Here is a 23,930-nt window from a genome sequence, read left to right as displayed (position 1 = left end):
TTTACATCAACAATGTCTTCGCATCGCATCTCGGGTTTCAAGCAGAGCTCGGATTGCGAGGCCAAAATGTCTGTCACGGACACACATGACGTCTGGTTGTGGTGTCTGGGTTCTACTCACTACATGGAGGCCTACGCGTCGTGTGCCAAGATGCAACCCAAGTCCCTGCGGGACAGAGCCGGTAAGCTGGCCCTGGGCTGAGTCTCTGTCGTGGTCTCTCGTCCGGTCGTCTGAGGCCTAGACTGAGGAGCCCATTCATCCCAACGAGAACCGACACCACAAGAAAGCAAAAAAGAGGTCCCACTCCAGAAGCCATTCCTCTTCCTCAAGGAAGAAGAAGCAATGCCACCATCGGCTGGAATCGGATTCTTCCGCGGAGCCAGGTAAGCCCTCTAAGGGTCCGACCACTCGAGGACAGTGGGATTTGTTTACAAAGGAAATGCTTACCTAAAAGTCAACGCTGAGGAGCTTTCGAGCTCCATGGCCCTACAAGGCCTGAAAATCGCCCTCTAAAAGCCTCTCCCTCGGCTATCGGTGCAGGTATCTAACCCTGCAGCCTCTAGGACTCCGCTGCAAACTAAGCCCTCTGCCTCAACATCCAGACCTGTGGAGCCAAAAGGCCATTGATGTCACTGCTTTTCATCCGCTGTTGTGGACAGGCTTTTTAGACTCAATTAGGTAGATTTTTGCCGGCAATCAAGCCGAAAAATGTGAAGAGGTCGAACCCATCTTTCTGGGGTCCAGCGGCGTTGACTATTCGAGGACCGAGACAACTTGAGGGCACTTGTTCAAGGACTTCAAGATGCGAGTGGGTTGGACACATCTCCAGATCGTGAGATTCAACAGAATCAACCCTACACTCACTCTCATGTCAAATTCAGGACATTAGTAGAGAAAGTGTTTGACACCCTCAGCCTCAAGTCTTCCACCATTCCCCATGAAGGGTATGACCTTACGGACATCCTGGATGAGGGCCCGGCTATTGAACACAACATGCCCTTCAATCAGGCCATAGCTGACCCTTTGGCTTCCATCTGGTGGAACCCATGCACTTTGGCCCAGCGAGTGTCACACGAAAGTACAGGCCGGTAAGAGGGGATCCCTCCTTCCTCTCAACACACCCTTCCCCGGCCACTATATCCTCCAGGCATGCGGCATCCACATTGAATCTCCCTACAGACAGGGAAGGGAAAAGGATTGACACTTTGGGCAAAAAGGTGTCTACCTCTAGCAGCATGACTCTTTTATTATTTTTTTTTAAACTTTCTTTATTGAGATTTCAAATATCAAGCGAAAAACAACAACAGATTACCTCTCACCCACTGACTCTCCCACCCACCCTCTCCATACCCGACACACAAACATTAGCACCCAGTATAGACTTACATTTCCAGGTAGTCGGCACTGTACAACAGGAGAAGGAAATGTTCACTCTGGTCCCCCCCAGACTCCGGGGTGGGAGGCCAGACGGCCACAGGCTTACACTGTTAAGCATGGTCCAGGGAGGGGTTAGGGGATTGCGCCGGTCAGGACATATCTGCCATTTACTGTCTCGGAGGATGACAGTAATCAAGAGGGCTGCTGGAGGCCGGTAATGTGGAAGCGTACCTAGTCTCTCTTCGCTCCGATGTGTTCATAATTTCCAGCCATTTAGTAACATTGGGTGGATTAGATCTCCCCCAATATCTAGCTACAAGATACCTAGCCAGCACAGAGGCCATACTTAGGAGTTTCTTCTCTGAGCGAGTGTCACCCTCTATCGGTGTCAGCAACCAAAGTTCCGGAGAATAAGTTTGTGGCGAAGGAAGCATCGCATTCATTGCCGCATCTATGCTGGACCAAAGGAGCCTAATGCAAGGGCAAGACCAAGCGACATGGAAAAAGTCTGCATCCGTGTTCCCACATCTCTTACATGCAGAAGATCTCTCAGGGAAGAACCTGCCAATGGTGGCGGGAGAGTAATAGGCCTGTTGGATAAATTTGAACTGAATCGACCTATACCGGCAATTCAAGGATATATATCGGGTTTGCATGCCAATTGCCTTCCATTGATTCTCACTCAAAGGCTCTCCAAGGGCTGATTGCCATATGCGCTCTTGCCTACGATTACCACATGCAGTCCCAGCCTTAATCGACTTGTAAATAGTTGACACAAACTTACCAGATGGCTGTGGTTGTATGATAAGGCTCAGGGCCGGATGAGGGGAGGGAGCTTGGGGGGAATTCTGGCCATATACCATTAAGTGTGCCCCGAAGCCTGTAGTAGTAGAGTTAGAGACACTGAATTATGCACTCCTCTGGATTTAAGTTCCTCCCAGGTCACCATCTGGTCATTACGGACTAGGTCACACAGAGTCTGCACCCCCAGTCTTAGAAAAAGTTCCTTGACGGATTTTTCATGTGCGAGTGGGATCCCAACTATATTGTAGATCGGGAAAGAGGGCTGGTATCGGGAAGTGGATTCAAACAGCAGACACATCCTATCCCAGGCTTTACATGTCACAGCTAGCAGTTGGATCTCCCCCTTCGGAATGGGATCAATGTTGCCCCCTAACAACTCCATGAGTGCGTTAGGAGAGGTGATTGCCGACGCAAGGTGGTTATGTGGGATTTCAGGACCAGGAGAACTCCAGCCGGCGATGTATTGTGCCTGTGCCGCAAGATAATATAAAAATATATCGGGGCATTCCAAGCCACCCATACGGCCGGGCGGGAATTTCGTACGCCACCCTAGGCTGTTTACTAGCAGCATGGCTCTTAAGGCCACAAACGTAGCTTGCGGTTTCGCAACGTTTTCTTACCATTTGTGGAAGGCAGTAGAGCATACAGCAGAATACAATCAGGAAGGTTATATTCGGGACGGATTTATACAGCTGGTGGAGGATGGGATGGAAACTGCTTAGCAGTCCGTGCAAACGGGCCTGGCCAGTGTTGACTGCCCTGGCCGCTCCATGGGTTCGGCAGTAGATATGATAAGGCAGGCCTATTTGAAAACTTCCGGCTTCTCAACCAATGTACAAAAGAGCCTTCTTGACATGCCTTTTGCAGGGGGGATGCTTTTTGGACAGAAGGCAGATGACTCCTTGGCGAAATTCAAGGAGTCTAAAATTGCTGCTCTGTCGCTGGGTCTGACTGTGCAGCCGACTAAGCCTGCTTTCAGCTTTGCCTTTAGAGACAGAGGCTATAGGCGCTATGTGCCTTATGGCAGGAAAGCGCAGCCCCCACTAGCCAGACAGGGCCAGATACGTTTCTCGCATCCCAGAAGGGGCAGAGGCTCTTCTAAGGGCCAGCAGTTGCAGCAAGGGTGTCAGCGCCTTTGAAGATGCTTTGATTTTCCCCTCCCACAACATACCGGTTGGTAGACGTTTGGCAGGGCATTGGTCCCAGTGGCTGCAGATAACCTCTGATGCCTGCGCCCTGAAGTTAATTCAGTGGTGTTATTGTCTCCCCTTTTTGGGAAAACTTCCAGAAAGACCCCTGTCTTCACCGATCCAACCAGGACAGGAGCTCTAGGAGAACTGAGAGCCCTGTTGTCAAAGGGTGCCATGGAAGAGGTGCCTCCCGATCAGAGAGGGTCATACTGGTATTCCCAGTATTTCCTGATGCTCGAAAAAAGGAGGACGTCTCCGTCCCATTCTGGACCTCAGGCCTCTAAACAAGTTCTTGAGAAAAGACAAATTCAGGATAGTGATGTTGAGAGAAATTCTCCACGCTCTTGAGTTTAAGGACTGGCTGGTGTCCAGAGACCTGCAGGATGCCTTCTTCCGTGTGCACATACATCAGAATCATAGGAAATTCCTGCAGTTCCTCTTTGGGGACAAGCACTATCAGTTCAGAGTGCTGGCCTTTGGCTTGACCTCCGGTCCAAGGGTCTTTACCAAGCTCATGGCGGTAGCCACGGCTCACCACAGGAAATCCAGAGTGCACGTATTCCTGTACCTGGACGACTGGCTGATTCCGGCGAAATCAACGGAACAGGTTTTGACTCATTTAGATGACACCCGTCGGCTACTGCACAGACTGGGCTTCTTCCTGAACTTGAAGTCCCACTTGACACTGGTCCAAAAGCACCAGTTCATCTAGGGTGTCCTAGACACTCTGGCGGGGAAGGCCTTCCCTCCTGAGGAGAGAGCCAACAACTTACAACAGATGGTCCAGTTGTTCCGGAACCACGCCACCTTACCAGCGGCTTCCTTTCTGCACCTTTTTGGGCCTCGTGGCCTGTTGCATTTTCCTTGTGTCAGAGGCCAGACTGCGCATGAGATTCCTTCAGTGGCTCCTGTGAGACCAGTACCAGGGAGCGCTCTCAGATCCTCTCAAGGTGTCCGGTCAGGTAGTTTGCGGACTCGGCTGGTGGGACACACGCAAGAATCTGATGGCGGGGGAACCTTTCTAGCCTCCTTGGCCTCATACTCGAGTGGTCACGTATGCGTCCCTGAAGGGTTGGGGCACTCATTACGAAGACTTGGAGGTGAGTGGCCTTTGGACTGTGTCGGAAGCCAGGTGGCATATCAACAGGCTGGATTTGCAAGCCATCACGTTAGCCCTGAAGGCTTTCGCCCCATCGCTGAAGGGAAGCATGTCCTGATTCTGGCAGAGAACACGGTGGCCATGCACTTCTTAAACAGGCATGGTGTGGTGCATTCCTGTCCCCTCTGCACAGAAGCGATGCAGCTGTGGTTCTGGTTGTTAGAGAATCAAATCTCAGTTTCAGCAGTTCATCTGGCGGGGACAGAAAACAGTTTGGCGGAGGGTCTGAGCAGGCAGACAACAGTCTCACATGAGTGGGAAGTGTGCCAGGAGGTCCTGTAAGAGGTCTTGGCTCTCTGGGTACCCCAGAGTGGATCTGTTTTGCCATGGAAGCCAACAGGAACTACGAACATTTTTGCTAGAGGGAATTCCCAGCGAACGTTGCACTGGGGGACTGCTTGCTGGTGGATTGGACCTTCTGTCTCCATTAAGCGTTCCCTCCGATCCCCGTCATTCTGTCAGGGGGTTAAAGAGGTTTCAAGCGACCATGATCTTGACCACCCCAGAATGGGCGAGGAGGAATTGGTTTCCCCGACTTCTTGGATCTGTCCGCTTGTCCACCTCACTGGTTGTCTCGCCGACCGGATCTCCTCACCCAGTTTGAGGGTCAGATACTACACCGACCCCGGATTCCCTCAACCTACACGCGTGGCTCTTGAACGGATGAGGTATGATGACTGGGACCCCTGAGAGAAAGGTCTTGAGGTGTTGCTGGCTGCACGCAGACCATCTACAAGATCTCTGAATGCGTGCAGGTGGAGAAGATTTGAGGTGTGGTGCAGGGAATGCGAGGTTGACCCCATCTCTTGCTCTACCACAATGGTGATGGAGTTCCTCCTGTCACTAGCCTCTTCAGGTTGCAACAATCAAGGGGTATTTGCCAGCTCTTTCTGTTTTTAAAAGGTCCCCAGATCATGGTTTCCTTTTTTACCATATCGGTCATGGCCCAATTCCTGAAAGGCCTTCTCAACAAATTCCCTCCAACCCCATTTGTTCCGGATTGGCACCTTAACCTGGTTCTCACCTTTCTTGTGACAGCTCCATTTGAGCCTATGCATTCTTGTTCGCTTAGGTTGCTGTCCCTTAAAACTGCCTTTTTGATTGCCATCACATCGGCCAGGAGGGTAAGCTAGCTGCAGGCCTTATGCTGCAAGCCCCCCTTTTTACGTTTCTTCAAAGAGAAAGTTTCTCTTAAGGTCCGACCAGGGATTCTTCTGAATGTTTCGGAATTTCATCTTTTGCAGTCTATTGACTTGCCAGTGTTGTACCCTCCTCCCCACCCTTCTAAGGAAGAAGAGCGTTTTCACTGTCTCGATCCTAAAAGAGCCCTCAGCTTTTATGTTGTCCGCACAGCGGAGTTTAGAAAGACAGACAAGGTGTTTGTCGCCCATTCTCTTTCACGCAGGGATCTTGAGATTACCAAACAGACCATCTTGTGCTGGATCATTTTATGTATCTGAGTGCTATCAGTCTGCGGGAAAAGAAGTCCCGTCGGGTATCTGAGCCCATTCCACCAAGGGAGTCTCCGCTTCCACTGCCCTTTCGAGAGGGGGGTCCCTGTTTGGGACATTTGCAGTGCTGCCACGTGGTCCTCTTTACATAGTTTCATGAAGCATTATGCTCTGGACGTTCCACATGGGGCTGATGCACGTTTTGGCAGAGCAGTTGTGTTGAACCTGCTTATGTAATCCTTTCTGCCATCCTCCTTTGGCTTACTGCTTGGGGAGTCTATCAAGAGGAGGAATCTGCGGGAGAAAAGCAATCCATTGAGTGAGAAATGACATTACTGTAATTTTCTTACTATGAATTCTTCTCACGCAGATTGCTCATCACGCCGCCCAGCCGTCCCCGCTCAGAAGGTGTTGTGGCTTTTTGCTTCTGATTCCATGTAGCGCGTTGGCGATGGCTTTGGGGTGCTCATCTCAGTTGTTTAAATCAACAAAAAAGAAAGGGATGTTTTTCTAATTGGAATGTTTGCAACCTTTGTTTCTATTCCATAGTTGCCAAGTTTAAGGCTGGTTAGCCTCCTTCCGTTTTCCTATGCTGTGCTTGAGCCGGGACAATTACGGAGGAACTAAGGCATGAGGCAAAGTGACATGGTATATGTATGGCACCTGATGTCACTTCCGGACCCGATGATCGACCGAGTCGAGGTCCACTACACCTTCTGCAGAAATGTTTCTGACCAGCAGAGCTTTGGAGGGATATCTATCAAGATGAGGAATCTGCAGGAGAAGAATCCATAGAAAGAACATTACAGTAAGGTAATTTCTCCTGTGTCCAAAAATCGAGAGGGAATAACCCCTCCGGACAACATTGTAGAATCCAAATCGCCCATGCTCCTCTACCTTCTCTTTGGAAAGAAATCCCTGATTTTCTTTTTAATGTTAGTTGTTGTAAGGGTATATTCCAGTCCAGATACAAGTAATTATTCAGGGTTCGTAGTGCCCACGGGGCTCTTTCCACAATCCTGTACTTCCTGGTTATGCTCATGAGCATGGATTTGGAACACTCACCATTACTCTCTGCCCAGTCATTAAAGGTTGTTGAGTTTGCAGGATCTGAGTGCATCCTGGATCCTTTGCTTCCACCTCCATAAGAGAACAGTCGCACTCTGGTGCTCTCATAACTTCAACATAAGCTCCACTGTGCAGATAGCATTTTGAAGACATGATCTGCCGTAACCTTGTCCTTTTACAATGATCGCACTCAGCAACCTATAGCAAGTTGGGTTGCTTTGTGAAACCTTTAGCAGCCCCAATACAATGGTCTTATATTGTTACAAGTCGGATGCAACTACAATTTCCAATCTGGTATGACAATAGGCTTAAAGTCTTGTAGGCCTACAACACTTGCGTAGTCTGACAACATTCATTAGTGGGTACTCATTTTTATGAATTTTCCCCAGCCCCTCTGACTTGTCCAAATTCCAATTGCCCACCCCCCATAAAAGCAGATAACTCGCCCTCTTACAAGTAGCACTTTAGGGAAGCTTGCATGGAAATTGAGAAGCGTTTTCCAAAAATGGGGGAGTTGAGGGGTGGTCCAAATTTTTTATATGTATTTGAGCTCAGTTTAGGTTTAGAAATTTATTACGTTTCATGAAAAACTCCTTGATCACTCACCACAAGGCCAACTTTGGAGAAATCATGGCAAGTTCCACAATGGATTACCAAATCAGAAGCAGTTGCGAGCCGGAGTACCCATTACTCACTGGCAATGTCCCTGATACTGTGTCTGGAACTGTTGAAAGCCTCCTCCTGGCCACGGTACACAGTGACACACTCCAAGATCACTCTGCATTTTATAGCTTCTGGGCTTCAGGACACAGCAATAGAGATGGGCCAAAGACTCCCACACACCAACACACTCCAAGCTCAGTTGCTTAGTTACATATTTCCTATGTTTTGAGGCTTGATGGATACATTTTGCCACAAAGTATACATAGTTAACAAGTACAGTCGATTTACATAACTCTACAGCATCCTTATGAGTAACAGCAACTTTTTTTTTTTTTAAGAGTGGCAGTAGGTACTTGCTCCTCAGATCTTTATATGCTTCACAAAAGAAGTGAGTCGCGCACTCGCTTTGTGCACCATAAAACAGACATGATTCAGAATTGCCACATTTCCAACCACAGGTGAATTATGCCGTCCTAAGGGTGTCTACTGAACAGTAAGGGGACATAGTGCGTTCCTTTAATACAGCAATCATCACGTCCGTTGTCGAGGATGAATGCGTCTGAATACAATGGAGTAGTCGAAAATATCGAGTGGCACTACACCCCCTGTCAAAAGCTTTTCGAGCGACTTTCGCTGGGTAACTATCAAGGTTAGGTATCTGTGGGGTATCACTACATATTATCCCCACCAAAAATATTGCCGTATATATGGTCGTCTGGAACGGCAATAGCCGATATTTTTGGGAGGGGATAGTTTTTGGGGTTTTTGGGAGCAGGGGTTGCGAGGTATCCCCCACTCCTTTAAAAATAATGCGGGGTGCAGAGGTGTCACCTGCAGGTTCCATGCCTTAATATCGCCACAAAAATATGGCAATATTTGTGTATTGCAATATTTTTGCGGGGATATTAACACATGGAACCATTTGTGGGAGACCAATCCATAGAAAGAACAGTACTGGTAAGTAATTGCTCCTTTTATGTTCTCACATCCTATTCAGAGTTTTTTTTTCCCTCACTTTAGGTGGAAGTAATTAAGAAGGCATACCTACAAGGGGAGGTGGAGTTTGAAGATGCTGAGAATGGAGAAGATCACGCAGCGTCACCACGCAATGTTGCCCACAATATTTACATATTGGCACATCAGGTATGTCCTTGGTGATCTGAATTCCCAGTTGATCATACGCTTAACAATAGGAAAAAAGCATATTCTCAATTTTTAGATGTCAAAAATGGGTTCTGTTACTAATGAGAAGAGACATGATTGATCCTACTGACAAAGATGAGTGGACTACATCGAATTGCCTTTTAGAAATTAACGCTGAGATAACTAGAGGTAGATACAATGCAATGGATAATCATAATGGGTTTGCCAAGGTGAAGCCATACAAAGATGATTATTTTTTGTGACTTGGAAAAATAGAATCTGTCTAAACTATGAATGGGATAATATCCTTTTTCATCAGTCAGCTTTTGATACCGTAGCGCATAGAGCTAGAAAACAAGCTCTGCAGCATTGCTTTAGAGACTGTTCGGTGAAATAAATTAGGAGTTTGAATCATAAAAGTGGCAGGGCAATTCCAAATGAAATAAATTGTGAAAAGGAGACCAGGTGGGCGCTTTTCGTTGCATGCATAAGTGCCATTGTGAGGGAGGTGAAAACTACTAACTACTTTTCGGATGATATTAGTTAATAGCACAGATAGATGAAAAACAGACATTTTGTGAAGCAGTATGCTTCTGTGCAGGTATGTGTATATTAGTCAAAATTTCCTTGTTAAATTTAGTATCTTATAATGCACTAATAAAGGTCTGAGGCCCCCTCTACCGAGATGCAACAGAGCCAAATAACCCGGGGTTATCCAGACATGGAGCCCTTGCTCACTCTGCTTCTCTGTGAAAGGTACAGTGAGCTTAAAGGTATAGTTGACTCAAGCATTTAATTGGCTCAAAAGATGGGCCATAATCAAAAATATATATACAAAATAGTTCCTCTGTAAAATATTGAGCAAATGAGGCTCAAACTCAAAAATGTCATGCACTAGGACGCCTCCATTTTGTGAAATGGATGAGCCTCCTGTGCTTGTGTTAAGCTCTGTCCTCTCTGCAATAATGAAGCAAAAGCCACCTACTGGTAGCTTTTGTTTTTTACGGCCGACTTTTGCTTCATTATTGCAAGAGAGTAGAGAATGCAGTCAGGATCCTTCCTGCCGTCAGCTGCTGGTAAATGCTTGTTATTATTATTTTTTTTACTTTGAAAAATACGGCAATTATAAATACAACTGCATTGTATTTCTGATATCTGTGGCTTTTGCTTTGAGTCGAGGCGGGGGAGCCCGGGAGACTCGAAGCGAAGTACCGGCATTTCTAAATACAACGTTGTTGTAGTTATGATTGCCGTGGTTTTCTTTTTAAGTTTCCCAGGGTTCCCATACTCAGCGGAGCTCGGTACACAAAAAAGAAAACCACAGCAATCATAAATACAACAATGTTGTATTTATAATTTCCGAGCCTTTTGTTTTAGGCCTGTCCAGGCAATTATGAATACTTCGCCGGCATCCGGCAGAGTATTCATAATTGCTGTGACTTTATTTTTCAATTTCCCGTGCTCGGGAAACTAGAAAATAAAGTTGCAACATTTATGAAAACTCCACCGGCATTCGGCGAAGTATTTATAATTGTTCTGCCTTTAATTTGACCTTTTCTGTGCTTCCCTAGGCTTGGGGAGCACAGAAAATGTAAAATGAAAGTGAAGGCAATTGTAAACACTGGCAACCTACTCTCCATGTTAAGCTCTGCTCTCTGGCTACAGTAATCAAGAGCTCCCAGTAGCATCACAAAATGGATGCCCCATGTAAAAAGTTTGAGCCTCATTTGCTCAAAATATTACATAGGAACGTTCTTTAAAAATGTTTTATGTACATTTTTGATTATTACCCATCTTTTGGGACAATAACATTTTTGAGTGAACTTCCCCTTTAAACATGGTTGTAAACCCTCCTGAGTGGGCAACTTCCCAGAGAACATGTTATTCAATGGATTGCTTTTCTCTCGCAGATTCCTCAGATAGATATCCCCTTGCAGCTTCAGCTGCTCAGAAAATACGCCGACAGGGAGCGTGGTGGGCCTCGTCTCGTCTGTCAATCCATCTTGACTCTGTGTTCGTCATCGCCACCAGACATGATGACGGGCGTCATATATATATATATATTTATATATATATATATTTCTGAGGCTTGTGGAATCTGCTTAGATCACATGCTGTGCATAGGCCGACATCTAGTGGAAGCTGCGGAGTATTACAGTTTGTTTTTTCGAAACTCGAAAATGTGCGTCGACACAGGGCGTGCCAGTAATACTATCCCTAGTGTGACGTCCACTGTACCCAAGATCCCTCATGCGTGTAGGATCCTCAGATTGTTTTTTTCCGCCATACTGGTCGGAAGCATCTTGCGGAGTCCCCTGGCCTTAGCCATACTTTTGCTAAAATTTAAAATTATTAATCTATTGACATCCTTCCCCACCCCAACGTCGAACTTCGACACTCGACGCCGGCTGGAGAAGAAATCGGCCGTCGGCTGCTGCACGACGGATTTGGGCCTCGGAAGGCCGCTGGCCTCGGCCCGGGCCTGGTAGGCCGCTGGCCTCGGCCCGGGCCTGGTAGGCCGCTGGCCTCGGCCCTGCAAGTAGGGAGAGTGGGGGGTGGTACATACTCTACACTCTTGGTATATAGGTACACCCTATGCATTTCCTACACTTAACAGCCCGCTGCCTCAAGGTGCGTATGGAGGGTACCCCTTTTCAATTCTGCCGCAAGTGCAACCGCAAATACCCTTGGGTCGACAGGCACGCCACGTGCAATCTCTGCTTGCCAAGGGACCACCCCGAAGCGAACTGCAGAGCGTGTAGTAGGTTTAAACCTAAGACACTTAAGGACCGTTCGACGAAGCGTTGGGCCCACCACGCCAGGCAGGCGGCCATGGCAGTGGAGGGCGCCTTCAGCGATGGCAGCGACGCCGTACTTTCGGACGGCAAGGGCATTACGGCGTCGAAAGACAGCCGAGCACAGGTCCCCGACCTCGGAAGGTCGTCCGGCAGGGCGGCTATGGGGAAGACCCCGGCGACGCAAGCGCTTCACATACTACACACACTAAATACACTAAGTACAACCGAGACTTGACGACGTCGAGTTCTCGGAAAGAGGCACAGACAGAACGGTCCGATTCGGTGTCCTCTGGGCGCTCTCGATCAAGATCGCCGCATGACTCCAGGCAATCATCCACTCTTGCCAAGAGTGCCTCGCTCCCTAGGCTAACAGAGGTTCGATCGTCGGAAGACGAAGACGACTTCCACCCCCAGGCCGCGCTCCAGGAGACGGAGCCCGCAACTAAAGCCAGCGAGGCCCCACGCTCGAAGGACAGGGACACCTCTCCCGATCCTCGATGCCAGGTGTCGAAAAACTCCGGAGCCACTAAGGGACAGGGAAAACATTTTTCTACGCACGGGGAGGGGGGGGGGGAAACAGCAGAAGAAACTACCTGTACATTCTTCCACACCTGTGAAACACTCCACCCCCCCTAAACAGACAGACAAGCCCCGGTCTGCTGATAGGTCCACAACCAGCAAGGCTACTCAAGACAAATCCCATAGACTTGCTGAGAGAGTCATTCCCAGTTCCAAAAAATGGTCCAGTGAAGACATAGATAGGGTCATGTCAAGAATGTCTTCTTTGGCTGATTTTTAGGATAAAAATCCAGAACATTTCCTCTCGTATGATCCACAAGGGGCCACACCCTCAGGCTCTACTGATCCTATCCCCCCAAGTAAGAAGGCCCGGTTTGAAACCCCGATGAGGTCTGAACCCTTCGAGGTACAACCTTACGCAACACCGTACTCACGGTATCAAGAAGAGGCTTCCTTTTGTGGAGACCAAGAATTTGGTATGATAGAAGAGCAAACCGGGACGGGCTACTATGGGGATGATGAGGAACAGGAAGAAGAAGAGGATAACCCGGAAACATACAGAGTAGATTCCCCGGTAGAGAACGAAGCCCCGGTTATCGACTCCCCGGTCGATAATCAGCCCCTCCTAAATGAGGTTCTCGCTCGCGCAGCAGAACATTTCCACATTGACACCCACAGTGTACAGGAGGAAAGGGACTTCGCAGAAGAGTTAGTGGGAGAAAGGAAGCCGGTTGCCCAGACCATCCCTATCCTTAAATCCATTCAGCGGAGAATAGATCCGTCCCTGGTGAACCTAAACCTCACCAGAGCAGTCAATCCCAGGGTTGAAAAACTTTTCAGGGCAGCTCAGTCTGACCCTCTCTATATAAGAGGGCATCTAAAGCCAGACTCCCTAGTTGTTACCAACACTCGTAAGAGGGCTGGAACACCCTTGTCTTCGTCAGAAGCTCCTACCGACAAGGAGAGCAAAAAATTATACGGTTTCGGCAGGAAAGTAGCCTCAACGTCCGCCTATCAAGCAAGGATTGCTAACTCCACCACCCTGTTGGCCAGCTACAACTGCCATCAGTGGGAAGAAGTCGCGGCTCTCATAGCCTCTGCTCCTGAACCGTTAAAGGGCCAATTAGCTCGGATTTCCGCAGAGGGTAGAGCCGTGTCTGGTTGCATTTTTAAAGCAACCTTCGACGCCGCGGATAACGCAGGCAGATTGATAGCAGAAGGTACTGTTATCAAGAGACATGCATGGTTACGGCAGTCTGGGTTTAAGGCAGAAACTCAGGCATCATTGTTAGACAAACCGGTGGAAGCCGATCTGTTGTTTGGTAAGGCGGTCGAGGACGCACTGAAAAATGCCAAGGACGAATACGAGACACTCAAATCCCTTGGCCAGTTAACCAATAAACCCCCTAACTAGAGAGGGAATAGTAATTTTCGTCGCCCACGCGGCCAAAATTCACAGAGAGGATCTAACTATTCCCAGGGGCAGGGTACACAGTGGAACAACAACCAACAGTCTACCCAGGGTTACGGCAGAGGTAATAGGAGAGGTTGTGGTAAAGGCAGAGGCAGCCACAGCAAGGGAGGCGGCACGCCTCCACCAAAGCAGTGACGCTCAGTTCAGGGTCCCTTCTCACGCAACCCCAGTAAGGGGACGCATTTCAAACTTCACCCAGGCTTGGGAAGGGATCACATCAGACAGATGGGTGCTGTCAACAGTATCCACGGGATATTGTATAGAGCTACTGCAGCGTCCCCAGAACCATCCTCCACGACAAAGAGTACACTCCTTAGAACATCAGAAGATTCTCCTCGAGGAGATCGCCATTCTTCTACAAAAGGACGCGATAGAACTCGTCCCGGGACACCAGGTAAACAAGGGTATTTATTCAACTTACTTCCTTGTGCCAAAGAAAGACTTGACAATGCGCCCAGTATTGGATTTATGGTCTGCCAACAAGTATGACAAGCCCCAAAAATTTCGTATGACCACGCTACAAGAGGTAATCCCCCTCCTAAAAAAGGGGGATTACATGGCAACCTTGGATATGAAAGATGCTTATTTTCATATTTCCATGTTCCCAGCGCACAGAAAGTACTTGCGCTTCAAGGTAGACAGTCGCCACTACCAATTCAAGGTACTGCCCTTCGGGATAGTTTCAGCACCAAGGGTATTCACCAAGGTACTGGCGGTGGCGGCTGCACACCTACGCAGGGAGGCAATCCCAGTGTACCCTTATCTGGACGACTGGCTCATAACGGGGGAAACCCCAGGAATTTGCAGGACAAACATTCAAAGGACTATCGACCTCCTCCACGAATTAGGCTTCTCAATCAACGAGAAGAAGTCAAGCCTGGTGCCAAGCACCTCAAAACAATTCCTAGGAGCAATCCTGGATACCCAGGAGGGGTTGACCTTTCCTTCAGAAGAAAGAATTCGGAATATACTTCTGCAAATTCTGCATTATCAGTCCGGTCAACAAATAACGGTAGGCAAAGCAATGCGTTTACTGGGCATGATGGCGTCATGCATTTACCTGGTCCCCCACGCGCGACCTGCGCATGCGTCCCATGCAGGAATGGTTGGCGAAACAGTGGTCTCAGGGAAGTGGTCAGTGGAACGATCTAGTGGTCGTTTCGCCAACACTGGTACAAAGCCTTCACTGGTGGACAAGAGAGAATCTCGCAAAGTGGAAACCCTTTTACGATCCCGAAGTACAGGCAGTAGTCACTACAGATGCATGTCTGACGGTGTGGGGAGCTCACCATCTCCACCACACAGCTCAGGGTCTCTGGTCTCACTCAGTGGCCAAGAACCACATCAACCTGCTAGAGCTTCTGGCAGTATTCAGAGCGCTTCAGGCGTTCGAGCCCCATCTACTAAACCTGTCAGTGCAAATCCGGACGGACAGCACTACAGCCATGTTCTACCTGAACAAGCAAGGAGGGACTCGCTCGCCAAATCTGTCCAAGCTTGCCCAGAAAATCTGGATATGGGCACTCAGACGGAATATCTTCCTGTCATCACAACATGTTCCAGGGGAGCTCAATTCCCTAGCGGATACTCCCTCCCAGAGGAACACGAATCGGTTCTTCACAGAGAGGTCGTAGAAGATCTCTTCTCTCAGTGGGGTTTCCCCACTATAGACTTATTCGCCACAAGCGAAAACAAACAATGCCCAGGATTTGCATCCAGGTTCCCCCAACCAGACTCCCAGGGGAACGCCCTGTGGATGAACTGGTCAGGGATGTTTGCGTACGCTTTTCCACCAACTCCTCTCATCAGGAAAGTGGTGAACAAGATGAACAGGGAATCGATGACGCTCGTCCTAGTTGCTCCCACGTGGGCAAGACAACCGTGGTTCCCACACCTACGCAGGATGGCGGTGTGCGAGCCCATCAAACTTCCAGCCTGGTACAACCTACTGTTCCAGCACCAAGGTCAAACAGTGCACCAGCAACCCAATTCAATGAACCTGGCAGCATGGCTCCTGAGGTCATAGAGTTTGGACACCTCAAATTGCCACAGAGGTGTATGGACATCCTAAAGGAATCTAGGAAGCCAAACACAAGGCACTGTTACTTTGACAAGTGGAAGAGGTTCGTTATCTGGTGCCAGAGTAGACAAATCAACCCAGTTGAATGCACTCCTTCCACTATTGTTACATACATGCTCCACCTGCTAGATGCAGGATTGGTTTTTAACTCACTGAAAGTACACCTGGCAGCTCTCTCGGCTTACACCACTTCCCATAGCAAAGTCTCGTGGTGGAAAGTACCAGTAGTTAAAGCCTTCATGGAAGGAGTAAAGAGACTTCACCCTCCTATTTCAAACCCACCGCCAGGGTGGGACCATAATGTGGTGTTAGCCAAGCTCATGGGCCCCCCTTTCGAACCCATGCATAAAAGCAGTCTCAAACACCTGACTTATAAAACGGCCTTCTTAGTAGCTATTACTTCTATAAGAAGGGTCAGTGAAATTCAGGCTCTGTCAGTGCAGGATCCCTTCTTTACTATCCATAAAGACAAACTGGTTTTACGCACACACCCTAGGTTCTCACCTAAATTTATATCAAAATTCTATGTAAACCAGTCCATCGAGCTTCCGGCTTTCTTCCAGAACCCGCAAAGCTCGGCTGAGGTGAAACTACACACCCTAGATGTGCGTAGGGCGGTCCTCTACTATGTAAATAAAACAAGACCGCTAAGGAAAACAGATCAACTGTTTGTCTCCGTAGCTACAGGCAGAGAGGGGGATCGCGTCTCTAAAGGAGCCATCTCGAAGTGGATTATTAACTGTATCCAGCTGTGTTACTCACTCTCTGAAAAAACTCTGCCTTTTACGCCAAGGGCCCACTCTACTAGAGGCATTGGGGCCACTCTGGCTTTCATTGCAAATGTTCCCCTCGACACCATTTGCAAAGCATCTACTTGGAGCTCTATTCACACTTTTACTCAGCATTACTGCATTGACACCCATTCCATGACAGATACACAAGTGGGACAAGCGGTTCTAAGACATTTATTTGCTCATGACCCTTCTCACATCCCACCTCCTTCTTCTGGTACTGCTCGCTAATCTATGCACAGCATGTGATCTAAGCAGATTCCACAAGCCTCAGAAGGGATACATTACTCACCGTAATCGTATTTCTGATGCTTGTATCTGCTTAGATTCACATGCAACCCACCCTTCCTCCCCTCCGAGAGAAGGCGCATGATTGCTTGTAGTCTTACCTTTCTGTCTATCTGCTTGGATTATCTGTACTCACGCTACTCCTCATGCTACCTCATGTCAGAAAAATACAATCTGAGGATCCTACACGCGTGAGGGATCTTGGGTACAGTGGACGTCACACTAGGGATAGTATTACTGGCACGCCCTGTGTCGACGCCCATTTTCGAGTTTCGAAAAAACAAAATGTAATACTCCGCAGCTTCCACTAGATGTCGGCCTATGCACAGCATGTGAATCTAAGCAGATACAAGCATCAGAAATACGATTACGGTGAGTAATGTATCCCATATTATTAAACTATGTCCCGTGCATCAGTTCTTTTTTTTTTCACACGCTCAGCACACTCTTCTTGAGGAACACTAGCGGACTTCGATCTTTTAAATTTCACTTGTTTCTTGGACACGTTTCTGTCTTTGCGAGTTGCCATGTCCGCGCTTCAGAACTCGGGCTTCAAGCAGTGCTCCGATTGCGGCTCCAAGATGTTGGTCACCGACCCGCTTCACATATGCATGTGGTGCCTTGGCATGGGTCACGCACCGAGGAGTGTGCATCCTGCGTCAAAATGAACATGAAGTCCATTGGGCAGCAGGCAGCCAAGCTCACATTGGGCCGACTGCCGTCCAAGTCTCTGGCACGGTCGATCGTTCGGTCATCCGAGGCCAAAATGGAAGGCTTCCCACCTAAAAAAGTGGAGAGGCACTGGGGCAAGGCAAAGAAGACATCACACTCTCAAAGCCACTCGTCGTCCTCACATAAGAAGAAGAGGCGAGACTGAATCATTGCCGGAAAGTGGCAAGTCGTCTGCAGGGCCGACGTACAGGCAGGAATGGGAGAACTTTAAGTCCCAGGTGTTGGCCATGTTTAAGAAGGTGGCTGGGAGTGCTGGTGAGCGAGCCCCCAAAACAGCAGACCCGCACCAGGGTAGCACATAGTTTGTCGGTGTAAGGGGGGCCTTTGAGCTCGGCGCCGAGCAAATCTGGCAAGTCTTCGACCTGGAGACCTTCCTGCACACCTCAGGCCCTGATCGTTCTCGATATGCCACTGGCGCCCAGAACATAGTCAGATATGATCGCCATACCTTCCGATAAACCATCCACGCAGACCATCGTCAATCGGTCTTTTGTACTGTTGTTTCGATCCGACTTCTCTGGGTCGATGGCATACATTTTCAGTGCCGACGGCAGAGACCAGGGCAATGTCGACCCCAGTTATTCAAGGGCTGGCGGTGCACACTATTTTACTGACCAGCCAGACCTCATTGCCTTGGCAGAGGGACTACACAACGCCAGTGGGCTGGACACTTCTCCAGATATCGAACTTCAGCAGACTTACCCCTATGCCCATACTCATGCAAAGCTTAGGACTGAGTAGTTAACACCTTGGGGCTGAATATCCCACCCCTGCTGTGCCTGTCCAGGGCTATGAGCTGACAGACATTCTTGACAAAGTTCCCCCACAGAAAGGAATATTCCATTCAATCTGGCTATCGCCGTCCCAGTTGCCTCCTTATGGCAACGCCTCTGTACTATTCCTCTGGTTAATTCAAACCTGATGAGCAAGTATAGCCTGGCAAGAGGAGACCCCTTTTTTTGTCTCCTCTCACCCCACTTTGGAAGGTTTGGTTGTTTAGGTGTCCACAGTGTCCACCAGGGCAGCTTCTTCCACGTCCAATTTGCCTACTGACAAGGAGGGCAAGAAAGTGGATGCCCTAGAAAAGAAAATCTTCTGCTTCGGGAGCATGGCTTTAAAAGCTACTAATGTCTGCTGTGGCTTTGCAAAATATTCATTTGGACTGTGGAAAGCAGTTGAGCATGCATCCCAGTACTTCCCTCAAGAGGAGTTTTGGGACGGTTTCCTGCAGTTGGTGGATGATGGGACTGAGGTGCCTGACAGTCATTGCAAACAAGCCTGGCCGTGGCGGACTGGGTTGGTCAGTTGATGGGTTTGGCTATGGTCTGTAGGAGGCAGGCCTATCTTTGCTCCTCAGGGTTCTCCCCAATGTCAAAGTAAATTGTTGGACATAGCTTTTGATGGGGAGAATTTCTTTGTCCTGAAGGCTGATAACTCCTTGCATAAGTTCAGAGCCCACGCTTGCAGCAAAGTCGCTCGGCCTAGCTGGTCAACAGCCAGTCAAACCTGTCTTTAGTTCTGCTTCGGGGGGGGCAGGGGCTACATGCGCCTTACGTCCACTACGGCAGGATGGCTCAGCTCCTGCAAGCCAGACAGGGGCAGAGGCGTTTCTCACGCTCTGGAACGGGCAAGGGGGCCTTTAGAGGTCAGCAGACAGCTGGAGCAGTGGCTCCGTCCTCAAAGCCGCTTTGATTTCCCTCCCACAACTTACCAGTTGGAGTATGGCTGTCCGAGCATTGGACCCAGTGGCAGGATATTACCTCCAACACCTGGACACTGCCGCTCGTGCGCTGGGTTTATTGCCTGCTCTTCTTAAGGAAACCCCTGGGCAAACCCCCACCACGTCCTTGCCAGCCAGAACAGGATCTCCAGTAAGAACTGTGAGCACTGTTGATGAAGGGTGCCGCGGAAGAGGTACCACCCATGCAGAGAGGGTCGGGCTGGTACCAAAGAATTGAGGAGGTCTCCGTCCCATCTTGGACCTCAGGGCCTTGAACAAGTTTCTGAGAAAAGACAAATTCAGGATGGTGACGTTGAGCGAGATTCTCCATGCTCTCGAGTTACAGGACCGGCTGGTGTCCATAGATCTGCAGGACGCTTACTTTCATGTGCTGATATATCAAAAGCACAGGTGGTTTCTGAGGCTGCTCATGGGGGGACAAGCAATACCAGTTCAAAGTGCTTCCCTTTGGGTTGACATCCGCTCCGAGGATCTTCTCCAAGCTCATGGCAGTAGTCGCGTCTCACCTCAGGAGATCCGGCGTTCCATACCTGGATGACTCGCTGATCCAAGGGAGGTCGCATAGCAGGTCTTGTCCCATCTCGGGGACACCTGTTCACTGCTACACAGGCTGGGCTTCTCCCTGAACTTGCAGAAGTCCCACACAACACCAGCTCAGAGGCTCCAGTTCATGAGGGCAGTCCTAGACACTCGGACAGAAAAGGCTTTACCGCCCGGGAAGAGAGTAGCCAGCATTGCACAGATGGTTCAGCAGATCCAGGACCGTGACACCTTACCATTGGCTTTCTTCCTCAGCGTCTTAGGCCTCATGTCCTCCTGTATTTTTCTGGTTCCAGAGGCCAGGCTGCGGATGCGATCTTTGCAATGGCTCCTGCGATGTCAGTGGTCACAGTACTTCGGCACATTGAAGGGTGTCCTCATGGTGTCCAGGTCCTTGGTCAACAACCTTACTTGGTGAGCCAATAGCAGAAACCTGCTAGCGGGTGAACCCTTCTGGTCTCTGTGGCCTCACGTCCAAGTGTTCACGGATGCATCCCTGATGGGCTGGGGCTCTGACTGCAAGGACTTGCAGGTAAGTGGCCTTTGTTCAGCAATGGAAGCCATGTGGCACGTCAACAGGTTGGAGTTTGCAAGCCATCAGGTTAGCCCTGAAGGCGTCCACTCTGTCTCTGAAGAGGAAGCATGTCCTGATCTTGACTGACAATGCAGTGGCTATGTACTACCTGAACAAGCAGAGTGCCATGCGCTCCCTCCCCCTTTGCAGAGAGGCGATGCAGGTGTGGTACTGGTGTGGTTCTGGCGATTGGAGAACCAGGCACAGCACAGTTGCACACGAGTGAGAAGTGGGCCAGGAAGTCCTAGATGAGGTCTTTGCTCTCTGGGGTACCCCAGCGGTGGATCGGTTTGCCACAGAGTCCAGCCAGAAGTGCAGACCGTTTTGCTCGAGGGAATTCCCAGCGAACGCCACGCAAGTGGACTGGATCTAATCTTTGCTCTCCTCTATGCCTTCCTTCCGATTCCCGTCATTCAATGAGTTCCCAGGGGATTTAAGCAGTTTAGAGCAACCTTGATCGCCCCGGATTTGGCGAGGAGTGCATGGTACTCGGACCTTCTGGACTTGACCATCTGCCCACCTCTCTGGTGGCCTCGCTACTCGAATCACCTGACCCAGTTAGGTTGGGTGCTCCACCCGAACCCGGAATCCCTCAACCTACATGTGTGGCCCTTGAGAGAATGGTTCCATGTAATAATGTTGCCACAAAAATCTCGCCATGCAAAAATGTTGCAGAAAAATGGCAGTTTTTTGTGGCGACATTATTGCATGGAACGTGCGGGGGAAACCCCCGCCACCCCCGAACTTTGTTTTGTTTCTTTTTTTTTTGTTGTGCCCCTGTCCCCATATATATGGTCACCCATATAATATCGCCACAACCTTTTCCTGGCGATATTATTTACGGCGACCATATATATGGGGATAATATTACCTGATACTGAGAGAATGAGATATGATGACTGGTACCTCTCTGAGGAGGTACTAGAGGTGCTGCTGGCTGAACGCAGACTGTCCTCAAGATCTCTACGCGTGTAGGTGTAGAAGATTTGAGTCATGGCAAGGGAAACGTGAGGTCGATCCTATCCCTTGCCCCCTCTTACCCCCACTACAGTGATGGAGTTCCTTTTGTTACTGACCTCTTCAGGCCACCACAATCAAAGGATATTTGGTGGCTTGGTCTGTGTTCAAAAGGTCTCTGGATCAAGGCTCTTTCTTCACAATCTCGGTTATGTCCCAATTTCTGAAGGGCCTTGTGAATAGGTTTCTGCCTATCTCTTTTGTTGTAGCAGATTGGGATTTGAACCTGGTTCTCATTCTTATGGCGGCTACCTTTGAGCCCTTAGTTTCTTGTTCTCTGTGGCTGCTTACATAGAATACAGCCTTCTGGTTGCCTTTACGGCAGCCAGAACGGTCAGCGAGTTACAGGCACTTTCTTGCAGACCACAATTTTATTGTTTAAGAAAGGGTATCTCCAAAAGTGAGGCCAGGGTTCTTGGCTAAGGTCGTGTCAGAATTGCATCTCTCTAAAGAGATAGATCTTCTGGTGTTCTACCCACCTCTGCACCGCTGTGATGTTTTTAGGGTCTATTGTTCTGCTTGGTTGCAAGCCGCACCTCTCTTTTTGAAATATATTTTTAGTTCTGCTTATCCCAGTGGGATCTCTGTTTTTCTATTCCTCTGTTGGCTAGGTGGCCATCCTTTTCTTGATGGTTTTCCTATGCAGTTGCTGGGCTTGGTGTAGGGGGCGAAGGGATAGAGGGAAAGGTGGGAACTGAGGTACCAGGCGTGGTGACTCAGTATATATACGAAGCTCGACATCCCGTCCCGAGCCACCGATCAAGCACTCAGTCAAGACCAATTAACGGCTGAGTTGATGTCCACTGCGCCGCCCCCTGTTGAAACTTTTTCGAGCAGTTTGTAAGGGGATATCTATCTGATGAGGAATCTGCAAGAGAAGAAACCATATAAAGAACATTACGGTAAGTCATTTCTCCTTTGGCTGTGTAGCTCCCAGACCTTTTTTGAATGTGTATAGTAGTGCATTATAAGATATTAAATTAACAAGTGACTATGCTAGTTCAGATTTGAGGTCCTTGTTCTGTGGTAAGATACTTAAAAAGCCGGAAGGACATTGGGGTTATTTAGTGTGGTATACTGTCAATTGCACTGGAGCAGTGATACAGAAGTGTTGAACTGGGACCCATGTTGGTTTGAGATGCTAAGAATGAGGAACGTGTAGAGACGTGATGTACCCATTGGGGCTCAACTATCCTAAAAATATAGGTTTCCATTGCTATTTGTTTCACTGTAGGGTTTCTGAGCCGATTTAGAACCCAGGGAAGATGAATTAAATATTACTGTACTATTTAAAGGCACAAACCGAGTGACCCACGCAAACTGCTTAGTTATGTTGTCATACTTATGCCATTTCTGGACCTTTTGAAATGTGTTCTTCCTACTTTTGCAGTGTCAACCAAAAGGTAACCATTTGAGTCTGAGTCCTGTTTGGTTCTTTCTGTTTAACCCATTCTTTTCTCCCTTCCATTTATCTCACAAATCCTTCTCCACTGCCGTTCTTTCTGACCTTTATTCCATAGTTTACGACTAGATCGTGTTGTATACATCTACTCATATTTCTTTCCTACCCTTTCGAGCCTTCTCCTCTCGTCACCCAATTGACCTATTGTATTTTGTGATTATGCACATTTGCATTCTAGTTGGCACGTCACAACAAGGAGTTGCAGCACATGCTAAAACCGTGTGCTAGTGGGCCGACAGTGGAAGGAGACGATGCACTGGAGTTCTATGCTAAACACACAGCTCAAATCGAGGTAGGGTTTGTTTCAGAAGAACTACTGTGACTTGTCAATGTTTCTGTGGGTTGAGGGACTTATCTCTGCACATAGAATCAACTGGGCAGTTGACAGAAATCCTAGGACTAGTCTGTGACCTCTTGCAAAGTGAGCATGAGCGGTTTAAATAGGCGCACCTGTCATCCTCGTTGTGGCAATTTCGCTGTGGTTTTTGCTGCATTCTTTGGTTGGAGGAGGGTGGGGGAGGAGCTGGGTTTGTGTATATTACAATGTTTTTTATGGGTAGTGGGGTGGGTTATATGGGGGGCATGCCAAACTAAATACTGCAACAAGATGAGCCAGATCCCAAATGGGCTATTTCAGACGTTGTAATAAAGAAGTATATGGTTATCTTCAAGGCATACTAAACGATCGGAGGAATGTTTGGGGCTTCAGGAGTCACAAGAGGCGTTTGAAGGAGTTTTGGCACATCTGATCGTTTTCTTGGACAAAGTGGAGATCCATATCTCCATCTTGCTAATCATGCATGTCTTGCACAGATTATGTACAAAACCAAAAGTGCCCTGTTGCCTTTAATGACTCCTGTGTGATTCTTTTCTCCTGCTGAATGAACCACATGTTAGGCAGAAACATGTGCAGTTCCCTTGGGGACCACTGCAAAAAGTTTAAGACCACAGGAGTAAGCAGTAAACCCAATTGGTAGCAGTCTGCACCACCCAGATTTACCTGGTAGCTGTGTCTGAGCAGTCAGACTTCTCTCAAGAAGAGTTAGGCATTATATAGAG

At 48.6% G+C, this 23,930-nt stretch overlaps 1 protein-coding gene across 7 annotated transcripts in view; it reads left to right on the top strand.

Annotated features, from left to right (window-relative positions):
- ITPR1 (inositol 1,4,5-trisphosphate receptor type 1) overlaps positions 1-23,930 on the top strand; it is a 3,145,915-nt gene that overhangs the window by 2,259,798 nt on the left and 862,187 nt on the right. For all 7 annotated transcript variants that reach the window (XM_069643506.1, XM_069643503.1, XM_069643505.1 and 4 more), the window contains 2 exons: positions 8,733-8,855; positions 23,050-23,163. In XM_069643506.1, the coding sequence (XP_069499607.1) occupies positions 8,733-8,855; positions 23,050-23,163 (237 nt within the window). The remainder of the gene's footprint in view (positions 1-8,732; positions 8,856-23,049; positions 23,164-23,930) is intronic.

This window comes from Ambystoma mexicanum, chromosome 2p, assembly GCF_040938575.1.
Source record: "Ambystoma mexicanum isolate Mex_15411 chromosome 2p, UKY_AmexF1_1, whole genome shotgun sequence".
NCBI lineage: Eukaryota > Metazoa > Chordata > Amphibia > Caudata > Ambystomatidae > Ambystoma > Ambystoma mexicanum.
Note: the sequence above shows the minus strand (reverse complement) of the source record. Positions and strands in the feature narration are given on the sequence as shown.